Genomic DNA, 13,766 nt, shown 5'->3' on the forward strand with positions numbered 1-13,766 from the left:
TATGATTTAATTGCTAAATTTTGGGGTTTGCTGCTAATACATGTTTTTGTCTTTAGGGCCGAGCCAATTCTCCAGCGAATCAAAGAGGACCGGACAAGGATCATCTCACCGTCGTTTGACAACATTAAATACGACACATTTGAAGTGGAGGAGTATCCACTTTCTGCTCAGGGCTTCGACTGGGAGCTGTGGTGTCGCTACCTAAACCCACCCAAGTCTTGGTGGAACCTGAACAACACCACCTCTCCAATCAGGTAGCATGCTGTGCACTCACACAGACTGTTAGATTTCAGTTTTTAAGGGTGGACAATGTAAAAGAAATATATATTTTTAAATATTATATCATAATACATGACATTTCACATTTTTTTTATTGATTTTTTATTGATTCACATTTGATTTTTTTCCTGACCAGCTCTGAATTAATAAGATTGATGGGCAGGTAATGCATTTGCAGAAACTTGTTTCTGAGGGTGAAAAAGTATGTACTACATTTTAATCATAAGAAAGATCCTAATTGTCTGTGTCTTATTAGTTGCATACAACAGCAAATTTTTTTATTAAAAGCAAGCAACAACCTCTAACACACAGCAAACTGTACAAGTGTATCAATTTAAACTTTATTGCATTGTTGTTTGCGTTTTTCTTTGCAGGAGTCCTGCTCTGATTGGCTGCTTTGTGGTAGACAGGAAGTATTTTGAGGAAATCGGGCTGCTGGACGAAGGCTTGGAAATCTATGGTGGCGAGAATGTGGAGCTGGGCGTCAGGGTGAGTGATGAGCTCTCCCCTTCTCACTCCCTCTCTCTCTCTCTCTCTCTCTCTCTCTCTCTCTCTCTCTCTCTCTCCCCCCACCAACCTCAGCTAATGAAGATAATGGCCTCTCTCCTGACGGATTAACAACAATAACGATCTCCACTGCTTTTGGCAGGACGCAGAGGAACGACTTATCAAACTGATTTCTGTTGCTTGTCTGAGTGCTGCAGGGACGTCTGGGGCAGCATGGGGCAGATGGAGTGTTGCTGCGTAAACTCCAGCATTAAAGCTACTGTTATATATGCAGGGTTTAGTCAGGTTCAATCCAATCCTTGTGCATTTATTTCCCCAGTGTCGTTCCTTTAGGGAGGTAGGAACACAGTCATCAGTCAACTAAACCTATGTGAACCCTAGCAGTAAGAAGTTACTGAACCCTTCTTCAGGTCAAACCAGGAAATAAAATAGATGGGTTGGATTGTAGGTTACAGGCTGCATTGTTACAAGCAAACTCCTTGAGATGGTATAATCAAATCAAATTGAGAGGGACCTTCTCGTTTAGGTGACACAAAATGTCCATACATTACAGTTCCGTTATTGTCGAGGTTATTCATGTGAAAAAACACAGGAAAACAGTTCACAAACGAACTGTTTCTAACATTGTTGACTATTCTCATGTTTATATTTTCTGAACAACAAATACAAATACGGTTTAACCCCTTTCTTCACACTTTTATCCCTAGTACAGAATGTCTTCATTTTCATGCCCAACCTGAAATGTCAAATGGACTCCGAAAAGCAGCACGTAACAGAAATAATTTCGTAGTCACACATGGTGCCCTGATAATTATATATAAAGAGGAATACAATGAAAACCTGAAAATTATGATTAGTAATAGAATTTCAGTAGATTTGAATTACATTTCTTTCGATAAGCTTGCTGAAACAATAATAAAAAAAAAAAATAGATTGTGTAGAATGAATTAACACTTTTATGATTTCATTGGACCATCAGACAAAGAAAGGAGAAAGAGTTCTGGGAGAAAGTTCCAAGTCAGAGATGTTTTCCACAGAATGCTGACAATTTTGTAGGTAATTTTGTATATATATATATATATATATATATTAAAAAAATAATAATAACATTGATATTAATTTATCTTCATCCTGCTTAGTGGATCCAGTGTTTATCTCAGGAACGCTGAGAATGAAGTGGGTGTGCATCCTGGACCAGACGTCACAAGGCACACATTCACTCGTACTTAGGGGCAATTTAGTGGAACTAATCTATTTAAAGAGTTAGGAGAAAAACAGATAACTCAGATGATGTCCATGCAAACATATTAAGAACATCCAGAGCTCCAGTAACCTGAGCTCAGCAATGAGACACATTTAAATTCTGATTAAAGGTTACTATAAAATGCTAATATTTATGGTGGAGGTCCGTGTCAGTCAAAAGAAATGTTTAAAGAAAGTCAACCAGTGTGGTGATTTTAAACCCCATCAAAAAAGAGGGTCTTTCTGTATCATTACACTGTTTTTTCCCAGGTTTGTCCATTTCTGCCATGCTGTTCATTACAAAATAAAATATGGAAGCAGTGTGGATTTGATCAAATTTCAAACAAACTTAACGATAAACCTAAAGATTAACACACTTTTGCTTGGAGGTAGCAATAAAAACATTTCGAGCAGCCCGTTGCCTCAATTTTAGCTTCGTTTTATCATTTCATTTTCTCTACGGCAGGCTGTAATATTTCCCTCCGAAGGTGTGCTTTAACTCCGAACCGAGCGCTTGATCAGACGCGACAGAGGGGTTGTCCGAGTCCCTTAGGAAAGCTAATAATAGATATCCAGAAAGCTCAGCATGCGTTATAGTCCAGAGCGCCGCAAAAATAGTCATATCAGCTTCCATAATAATCATCTTGTGCTGATCACGGAGCCACTCCGTGTTACACATACATGCTGCTTTTCACTGCAAGCAGTGGTGTAATCATCAATCACTCGTGTAAGAGCAGGACAGGAGGAGTGAAGGAGGATGGTGATGTGGCTCTCGCCGGCAGTGTTCCCACCCCGAATGACACACTTTTTACAATCACATTTTCTTGATAATAGCCTGCTGATTGCTTTCCTAAATTAGCATAGTGTTTTTCTTTTCTTTTCTTTTCTTTTCTTTTCTTTTCTTTTCTTTTCTTTTCTTTTCACAAAGTTCTCTTTGTGTATACATGGAAAAGTGAATCGTTTTGGATTGCAGCAGCAGTCACAAAAAGAAAGTCAACACAGTGGACCCAAATTTCCCAAGGGTCATCCTGATAACAGCTATAGGCAGCGTATTTGCAGTAGGAAGGTGACCCTGGTTCTGGGAGTTCAGTGTTTCTGGGCACAGAGAGCTGCAGCCCATAAGGGTTCATGGTGAGGGGAAAATTATTTTGCATCCTCTACAATCCCACACAAATAGCACTTCAAATGTATATTGTTCAGTTCATGGCATGATTTTGATGTAAGTGAATGACCCCTGAAAAGGATATTATACTGATGAGGATTATTCTGACGAAAACGTTACTCTGGCTTGCAAATACAAGAGCACACGAGATGCAAAAGATTTTGCAACAGGATGCAAAATATTCTGGGGAGAAAACAAAAAACTCCAAAAAATCACGATCAAACACAAATGCATTGAAATATTCATTTTCTTCTTTAATTGTGCAGTTTCCATGAACCTCTCATTTGCGATTATTTCAGCCGAAAGCGATTTATCAAAATATGCTCCAAATAAATTTGATTTACCCAATGCTGCTTTGTTAAATGGAATTTTCAGTGTGTGTGTGTGTGTGTGTGTGTGTGTGTGTGTGTGTGTACGTGAGATATTATAGCACCAGACTCCCTATTGGGAAGAAAAAAATAAAGGGTCATGTGTATTTTTATTTCCAGCCCCAGTGTCTGAAGGACAATAAACAGCTCTTTGTGAGGCCTTGCCCTCTTTTTTCCTTCTCTCTCTGATCCTTTTTATCACTCTCGCTTTTTATATTTCTCTTTTCACCTCTGGTACTCTAGCAGTCCAAGGGGAAAAGGGTTCACTGACTGCTGATGAAGCAACGACATGATGATTTAGAGCTTCTGTGCAATCAGGGACAGATGCTGCTGCTCTTGTCATGTCGTCGTCGCGGGCGACGGTGCCGAGTAAAGCGTGGTCGTGTGGTTCGGTCTCGGGTTTGGGGTTAACACGCTAAAGCTGCAGCAGACGAGACGTGAGCTGGGAGCAGAGCCCAGTACTTTAGAGGAGAAAAAATATAGTATTAGTATTAAAAGTGTTCACCCTATTGTCTGGAGATGTCGAGTTCAAGTCTCAGAGCCGAGCGAACAATTTGCTCTCTAAATGTGGGATGCATGGCGCACTACCTTTCTGTCTTTCTCTCTCCTGTGGCTCACAGCTACACCAGCCAATCAGGGGTATCTGTCAGCTCATGCATGCAGAAGAAGGTAGATAGCGCTTCCTTTTCTAAAATGCGTTTCTCTGCACTATAATGCAGCATGAGCAGCAGTTTGAATATGTGTATTTATCCCTGATGAGCAGATTAGGGCGACTGTGGCAAGGAATAACTCCCTTAGTTGGTATGAGGAAGAAACCTTAAAAGGAACCCAAAAGGGGAAATAAATCATAAAAACATTACAAATGAAAGAGAGTGAGAAATATCATCAATATGCAACTTCCATATACAACTGATTGGGTTGTTAAAAATGTTTCAATGTTAAAATAGAGCTTGGGAATCAACTAAATTGGCAATAGTTTGCGGACACCTGGTCATAAGCTTGGTATGTGCTTTTTGAGCATCACATTCCACATTTAGTCTCTTATAATTTCCTTCACTTTTCTGGGAAGATGTTCCTCTAGATTGTGTAGATTGTTTTAGACACAAAGGTGTTAGTAAAGTCAGGTACTGATGTAGGTGTGGTGAGGAAGGATGGGGTGTAGTCAGCGTTCCAATTCATCCCAAAGGTGTTCAATAGGGTCCGAGCTTTGTAACAGAAGATCATATCAAGCATATATTAATGGAGTTTGCTTTGTGCACAAGGGCATTGCCATGCTGAAAAAGGTTTGAGTTTCCTAGTTCAAGTGGATGGAAAATTACACAAATCCAAAGAACTGTGGATAGGAGTCGTGGGTAGAAATCAGCCAAGACTAAATTACAGAGCAAAATGACATATTTGCAACTATTACTATACTATACTATACTATACTATACTATACTATACTATACTTTTACTTTCTTTAACAAGATACATTTTCCAGATTGTTACCAGATAGTTTAGTGGTTCTAATTGGAGTTGATTACTGGCTAATGTAGTGATGCCCCTCTCAAAAAAATAACACTGAACATGGACATAAAAAAATATAGAAAAGCTCGGCTTACAGAGGAGGATAGCATCTCATGCTTTGCACAGACAATCACCACTCACATTTTCTTCAGGAAAATGATAAATATAAAAATAAATGATATTTATAATGTTAGTAAATATAAACTGGACATTTGCAATGGTATTGACAAGCAGACCTGAAAACACTGACACATTCTCCACTCCATTCCGTTTGGCATGACGGCTGTCAGATGGACAGCCAAGACGTTTTATAGGGGCGTGCAAAAATTCTCACAAACTTACTGTCATAGAAATGTTGCCAGATTTTTACTCCCCATATCCCAAAATACACCAAAAGCTGATGTTACTAAGCTGTATGGGAGAAACTTGGGCTGAATCATTGTTGGAAGGAGCGAGGCAAAGTAAGTCATTCGAGAGCAATCACTTCTTGGACTATTGAGTTGATTTAAATTGAATTGGATCATTCCTGATTCACACTTAATATGCTTTGGAGTCAGACTGAAAAACCAGTGAATTGAGAATCGAACTGATCGAATGATTCACACACCTAGAAAACAGCAGCATCGATACAGTTCTGAGTGTCTGTTTCTGCTCGAGCACTGCTTGTACCATATGTGCTCATTTGAGCAAAATAAATGAGTAAATAAATGAATGACACTTGACAATATACGAACTGATGTTGTTTGGAATCAGCATTGGCACGGTGCAATAAACTTGATTGAATCAAGGTTTAGGAGGAAATGTTGAGTGACAGAAGCTCCCTATTTAGGCAAAGAGCAGAACGGATCTCTCTTTGGAGCTGGATATGTGCCGAGTATTCTCACACACACACACACACACACACACACACACAGTAGTGCTGTAGCATAGACACATCATTATGCTTCCAATAAGTGACATCTTGCATTTCTGTCTACTCAATTTACACTATATAGACAAATGTTTGTGGACACCTGACAACAAGATTCATATGTGCCTTTTAAACATCTCTTTCCACATTTAGTTTCCATTTGCTGTTACAATAAATTTTACTGTTTTGGGAAGTTGTTCCTCTAGATGTTGGAGTGTGGTTATGGTGAAGTACTGATGTAGAGTGAGAAGGCCTGGGGTGTAGTCATCCTTCCACTTCATCCCGAAGGTGTTCCATATGTTCATGGAGCTCACTTTGTGCAAGGGGCACTGTCATGCTCGAACAAGTCTGGGTCTCTTGAAAAAGGGAAAATTTTATCCTACCGCATCCAAAGACATTAAATACAATTGTGTGGCTCCAACTTTGTGCTAGCAGTTTGGAGAAGAACCACATATTGCTGGAACAGTCCAGTGTCATAATATGTTTGTCCAATTTTTTATTATTAGAGCAACTCATTTCTCAGAAAAAAAACTGTATTTTTTCTTAAAGATGTTTTGTATGTATTTTTTTTTTCTAAAAAATTCTAGCGGTAAAATACCAGGAGAACTTCTGCTACTTTGCACTAAAAAGCCAGACTTCCCACTGACAAGTGCTGTGCAGAAGTTGTTCATAGCAAGAAGAAGGAAATAAAGTGGTGTGTGTGTATATATAAATCTTTATCATTAACATGAAATAAGATGTGGAGTTATAGAACATATTACGATGGTGGTGCTTCGGATGTGTTTGTCTCTTAAACTACAGATAGTTTATTTCTTCATTCCTCTAATAGATTCACAGACTTGTTTTTTTTTTTTCCTTTTCTCACCAATCAATATTGCAAAACCATTAAATAGCTGCTATTACATCAACCCAGTTAAGCTAAATAATTAGGGCTGCAGGGGTCCTGAATAGTGACCTTATTTTGAGTGCTTGAAAATGGCTCATGTTGGATGTGTATTCCCTGTAGTCTGGTTTAAACTGGTCTTAAGAGAGAAAATAAAAGGAAGCAGTAAGTCAATGCATAGAAATATATTATACAGTAATCCCCCGTTTATCGCAGTGGTTACGTTCCAAAAACGCCTGGGATAAACAAAAAAACCGCTGTATACAGTATACAGTACTGTACAGTATTATTATTTTACTTAATTTTCTAATTAATATTTAATATAATTAATACTTTTTTATGAATACATTTTATTATTTCAACATAAAACTCCATAAAAACAATTCCCTATAAGTTTTTTTGGTTTATCGTGCTATCCGCTATCAAGACCGGAAAATCAGCTAAACAAATTAGTTATGTGGCAAATGTAATTCCATGATAAACCGAGATTCGGACCGCGGTAAAGCAGGGGATTACTGTATATAATTTTAAAATGGTAAAACATATAATAGTTTAAAAGTAAATTACTTTTTTACACACAAGCAGTCTTGACTCGACTCTTGCAAGGTCTGGAACCCGTCTTGGAAAACCTCTGTATGATTCTGCTTACTGCACTGTAACTCAGTTTCCGGCTGATACTGATCATCTTAAAGCCTCGGCGTCTTTGTGGAGAGCAACAATTCTAATTCTCAAATCCTTCTAGAGTCTTTACCATGTGGTGCCATGTTGAAAATCCAGTGGTCACTATGAGAGAATTGTACTCAAAGCATCAAATTTTAACTGCTCTGATACACGTTGCACACATTTGTTTGTTCCTGTCAAGCAGATAAAAACATGATGAATAAAACATGACTTTGCATAGTTACACAACGTTATCCCTTAGGGTGTACTCACTTCTGTTGCCAGCTATTTTGACAATAATGCAGTATGTTACGTTATTTTTAGAGGAAAAATCTGTACTGCTTTACAAGCTGCACATTGATCCTTGGATATATCCAAGTTTCATTTCTATAGTATGGTCCCTATGGTTCCCAATGATTGCTGAAACATGAGGGGTGCACTCACTTTTGAGAGATACTGTATGTGGACACCTGACTATCACATCCCTATATGGCTTTTCTTCAAACTCTCACCAAGAGCTCAAGTAGTGTTTCAGCACACAATGCCAAACTCAAGTGTCCTGAACAGAGCCCTGACCTCAACCCCACTGAACATCTTGGAGATGAACTGAAATGCCAACATCAGTGTTTGATCTCACTAATGCTCTTGGAGCTGAATGAACTAAAATCTTAATAGCCATGTCCCAAAATATATTAAAAAGATTTCCCCTTAGATTGGAGCTTATTTTAACAGCAGAAAGGGAATTAAATCTTAATTATTAGAGGTTCAAAAAGCTCTCATGGTTGTGGAGATCTGGAGTCTATAAACCTTTGGCAATAATGTGTCATTTCACTTGCAAATGTTTAGAAAAATTGCAAAATTGTTTAGAACGTGTTTAAGGTAGATTGATGAGGAAATATGCTCACTGCTAAATTCCTCGCAACTTAAATTAAATGTATATTGAAGTAATATTCGTGTAATATATTCATAACGATAGTAATACTTTTATATTGTATATTAGTGCAATATAATGATAATCATGAATTCATTATTGAATACATTAAATAAGATTTATAAATTGTGCACACACACACACACACACACACACACACACACACACACACACACACACACACACACACACACACACACACACACACACACACACTTCACCTTCTTACTTCACCTTTCCAGTTTGAAAGCAGTTTTGTGGTGGTACTTTGGTCCTCTATCTTGTGTGTTATATCAGTGTGTAGCAGGGGAACTGCTGAGGGTTAGGCATCCGTAACACTCAATCTCACACGACACATTCTGCATCTCCAGCTCTTCAGTCGGGTCCCAGCTGTGACACGCTTTATTATATAGCAGCTACAGGAGAGTAGGAGCACAACGTTCTGCCTGGCTAGCCCACAAGACAGTCTAGGAGTTGCAGTAATTCAAATAGAAGAGAGTAAAGGGGTGAGACGAGGCACTAGTACTAGGACATGCTACAAATGTCATTGCTTTTCGTTGGGGCGTGAAGTGAAGGGTTCAGTGTTAACTAGGGACAAACGTTAACGAGATATGAGCTAGAGATTTTGTTATTTAAAGTATCTAACATCCCAAGAATGCAAAGGAATACACTTTATGTCTGCTGGTAAAGAAACACTTTATGTTTACTATATGAACAAAAGTTCTTTGAAATATGTTTTGGAGTGTGGTTATGGAGATTAGTGCTCATTTATCCAAAAGGGTGGTTCAAAGTCATGTGCTGATCAAGGGTGAGCAGATCCATTGACATTCTACAATTGTGTCTCTCCAATTGTGTGGTAACAGATTGGGGACGAGCTACATATGGCTGGAAAAGTCAAGTGTCACAATGTTTTTTTTCCCTATAGTGTATATATAATATTACATAAATAGACTGTTGTCTAGGTCTCAGTAAAAACTATGAACAAATTTGTTCATGATGTTTATAGGCATAAAAACAGAATGGAGCCAATGATATTGGAGGGTCACCGTTTTTCAAAAAGTAAAGGTATTCATGCAAGCAGAAGCAGTAGCATGATTGTGCACACAGACCTTTTTTTCTACGTTTCTAAAAGTGCATGCTAGTCCACTGCATCTAGTTGCCATTTATAGTATGTGATGTGATGTGCTTTGTGTGTGTAGGTGTGGCAGTGTGGTGGCAGTGTGGAGGTTCTGCCCTGTGCCCGTATTGCCCACATCGAGCGCGCTCACAAGCCGTACACTGAGGACCTGACTGCACACGTGCGCCGTAACGCCCTGAGAGTGGCCGAGGTGTGGATGGACGAGTTCAAGAGCCATGTGTACATGGCCTGGAACATTCCACAGGAGGTGCTTCCACCTTCACACACTTACACTCATTCACCACTTACACACGCCACCTCAATCCATGTAAACAGTTCTGACTTATAAGCGGGGCTGCGTCATTTTTTCAGAAAGCCGGTGCTAATTTTATCCACTGGAAGCTTAGGTAAAGAGATTAGATTAGTGTAATCAGTTCCAAGCAGATGTTTATTTTTTTTCTCCTGGTGTGTGTGGAATACAAATTCGATGCAGCCTGGTTTAATCCGCGCAACGATGACGAACAAAAAATAAAAAAGAAAGAAAAGGCTACATAGAGAAATACATGTTTTTATTATTGTCTTTTTTGTGCTTTATGCATTAAGTACTTCGTGTGTTTAGCACTAATCATGTCCTCCAGCCATTCCCGCTGTATTCAGGAGCCCAATCGTGCGTTTATCACACACACAGCAATTAAGCTCATTTGGAAGGAACAGAAGGCAGAGCTAACCCGCTGCTGGTCGTTTGGCCGAGGCTTCACTATGTGTAGAGGAGAAATGGAGCAGAGCATAGAGGTCAAGCAGCTTGGATTTGTTCTTGAATCTTGAGCATTTGAATTACATGAGCACATATTTCAATCTCCATGAAGCGAAGCTTGCTGTTCCTCACAGCACTAAGAGCTAGAATGAACAAGTTCATGTTAACCTTGGCTGGCGTCTATTAGGACAGGTTTTTAAGAGATGGACAAGGTGAGTAGGTTCAGCTTCATGAGCATCTGAGCTTCACAGATCAGAAATTGTATCAGTGCTGTTACTCAACACCCCCAAAAGTTCTTCTTATTTATAAAAGCTTGCAAGAGGAAGTGGAATCAGGAGAGAAAAAACAGGAGAGAAACTTTGTGCAAATGAGAAGCAAAAATGTGGCCACTAGCAGTCGGAATTTTCTTATCCCCACTGTGAAGCATCTGTTATTTGGCTCTTTGTTCTGTTTCCTCTGTGCAGCTGCTGAGCCAATCATTGATGCTTACTGTGCTGCCACAGACTTTATATTAAACAAGTGGGATATAATGATATTATCATCCCAACACGATATTAAATTGCCATGATATACAGTGAGGTTTATGTAAGAGATAATCCACGGCTACATGTGGATTACACAACAATAGTACATGATGCAGCGGAGAATAACCACCTGATGCGAAACAGAGTGCGTTAAAATGGTGTAACACACACCTACTGTAGCTACGGATTACCATGTTCACTTGCCAGCACTGACAGTTTAATGCTGACATTGATTTTTTGCAGTGCAAAACTGACTTAATAGTTAAAAATAACAGGTAATTTTTTTTATTTTATATAGTGTGTGTGTGTGTGTGTGTGTGTGTGTGTGAGAGAGAGAGAGAGAGAGAGAGAGAGAGAGAGAGAGAGAGAGAGAGAGAAAATGTGTGTGTGTGTGTGTGTGTGTGTGTGTGTGTGTGTGTGTGTGTGTGTGTGTGTGTGTGTGTGTGAGGGAGAGAGAGAATTACTCATTTTAGTGTTATCTTCTCCAGTTCATCAAATTAATCTGCTGCCTTTATCACAATCATCATGTTCACCATATAATTTAAATGACATGCAAAAAAAATGTCATTTAGCTTAAAATTAGGAAATGATTTAAATAGCTGTATCACTCAGTATGAAACTGTAACTGTGTGTTACTGTACTTATAGTTGTTTATAATTCATATGCATTAATTTATAAAAGTGAACAAATGGACCGCAATTAACTGTAGTTCCATGTTGTGAACTTACACCTTCCAACCAGATTTGTGTTTCAGAAGGACCATGGACATAAGTTAATTCCACTGTAAATCTGGAATGATTTGCGCCGATGTTTAGAGCTCAACGTTATTAACCAAAGCATCCAGAAAGCCCCGCCTCCTCTCCTTTATCTAACACACTCTTAAATTGCTTTGGTTTCCTCAAATTCTTTCGAAGTAAATTGAACATATTTTGAGCTAATTAACATGTAATGAAATTATATCAGTGTGTGTTTATCTTTACTTTAGAAAAGCTATAATTACATCAGTCTGAAAAATGTTGTCAAAGCGTTTGGCATTGAGCTTAAAGAGAAGATATTAAAAAGGACGCTAGACATAAAAAAAAATCTCAGAAATGTGTTTGTTAATGCCTTTTTTAATTATTATGTTACCTTATTATACTGTAGAATTAATTTAAACCCCATCCAGCTGATACTGAAATGGTGGTTGGATTTAAGAATATTCTCATGCACTCCCATACTCCATTCTCCTATTTAATCAATGCCATGGTGGAAATGCTTGGTTTTTGTTGCCCAGTTGTAGCATGATTAAAAAAAGGAAAACCAACATGTTGGATGAACACAATGGAAAATACACAAAGAATAGGAATGAGGAAGAAGCATACACAACAGTCATGTGATGTGCAGGGGCTGATAAATAAGTAACATAGTTCAATGCTGATTTTTGGCACAACCATGACAACCAAGTTGTATTTTGTAGCAGCTACACATATTTTTTTTCTTTTATTTGAAAGAACTTTTTTTAGCAGTATATTTTTTATATACTGTTAACCTCACTGATAAAAGGAGGAATGAATGGCTGACTGAAGTTTGGATATGTGCTCAGTTGTTGACTGAAAGTGTTTTTGCTGCATGGTATTTTTAGTCCCTGACCTAGTTTATTAACATTACTTGAGATGTGTTTTTGATAAATACTACAGCTCACTCGTGTAGGTTGCTGTGGATAAGGGCATCTGCTTAATAAATGCGCAAGTGTAGACTGACGTGGACGACATACCCATCACATACAGTTCATTTTAAACAGCAGCTGCAGCAGAAGTAAAGACAGATAAACCTGCTAGTGTTGAACATGGGGCTAAGTGAAAGAGGTGTAATAAAAAATCAGTGCGTGCTGTATAAAAACCCCTGTAAGTAATACGAATATAATACATTTAATAATACAATAAAGTACATGTAAGATCATTAAACCCATTTTTAGACATTATTTCTTTTCTTAATCTTGATTTCCCAATCTACTGGTAGACAATGTTACTTCTTTATAGAAAGAAATGCTTCAAATGAGCAAAATGTTCTGCCAATTGACAAAAGTATTTCAAGCTTGAAATGAGGGCAAATGGCTTGAATAATAATTTCTTTATTGTGATCTTAATTGTAATTACAGCAATACATTATACGTACATTTAAATATTTTTTGAAGATATTTAATTTTTGTAATTTTTTGAATGATGTGAGATGAAGCAAAACTTATCTTCAAACTTTATTAATGCAATTAGTGTAAATTTTTCATTGGGATGAAGTATCTATCTATCTATCTATCTATCTATCTATCTATCTATCTATCTATCTATCTATCTATCTATCTATCTATCTATCTATCTATCTATCCATCCATCCATCCATCCATCCATCCATCCATCCATCCATCCATCCATCCATCCATCCATCCATCCATCCATCCATCCAATACAGGCACTAATTAACATGTGTGTGTGTGTGTGTGTGTGTGTGTGTAGGACTCAGGCATAGACATTGGAGATATCTCAGAGAGGAAAGCCCTGAGGAAAAGGCTGCAGTGTAAAACATTCAGGTGGTACCTGGTGAACATCTACCCAGAGATGAGGATGTACACAGACACCATCGCTTATGGAGTGGTGAGATGTCTCTCTCTCTCTCTCTCTCTCTCTCTCTCTCTCTCTCTCTCTCTCTCTCTCTCTCTCTCTCTCTCTCTCTCTCTCACACACACACACACACACACACACACACACACACACACACACACACACACACACACACACACACACACACACACACACACACAAATAAAGTAATACAGTAAATGTGGAAAAAGCCTAAACTGATAAAAAGAGAAATGTTAGGCAATTTATTGATTTTTTAATTAAGGGTGGCAATAGTTTTGGAGATAAAAGTTCTTCAACATAAATATAAC

At 38.2% G+C, this 13,766-nt stretch overlaps 1 protein-coding gene across 2 annotated transcripts in view; it reads left to right on the forward strand.

Annotated features, from left to right (window-relative positions):
• Window positions 1–13,766, forward strand: part of galnt18b (UDP-N-acetyl-alpha-D-galactosamine:polypeptide N-acetylgalactosaminyltransferase 18b) — a 101,839-nt gene that overhangs the window by 75,362 nt on the left and 12,711 nt on the right. For both annotated transcript variants that reach the window (XM_083558744.1, XM_083558745.1), the window contains exons 5-8: window positions 57–254; window positions 654–768; window positions 9,648–9,833; window positions 13,333–13,470. In XM_083558744.1, the coding sequence (XP_083414870.1) occupies window positions 57–254; window positions 654–768; window positions 9,648–9,833; window positions 13,333–13,470 (637 nt within the window). The remainder of the gene's footprint in view (window positions 1–56; window positions 255–653; window positions 769–9,647; window positions 9,834–13,332; window positions 13,471–13,766) is intronic.

The sequence above is a fragment of the Silurus aristotelis genome (assembly GCF_946808225.1).
Source record: "Silurus aristotelis genome assembly, chromosome: 13".
Taxonomy (NCBI): domain Eukaryota; kingdom Metazoa; phylum Chordata; class Actinopteri; order Siluriformes; family Siluridae; genus Silurus; species Silurus aristotelis.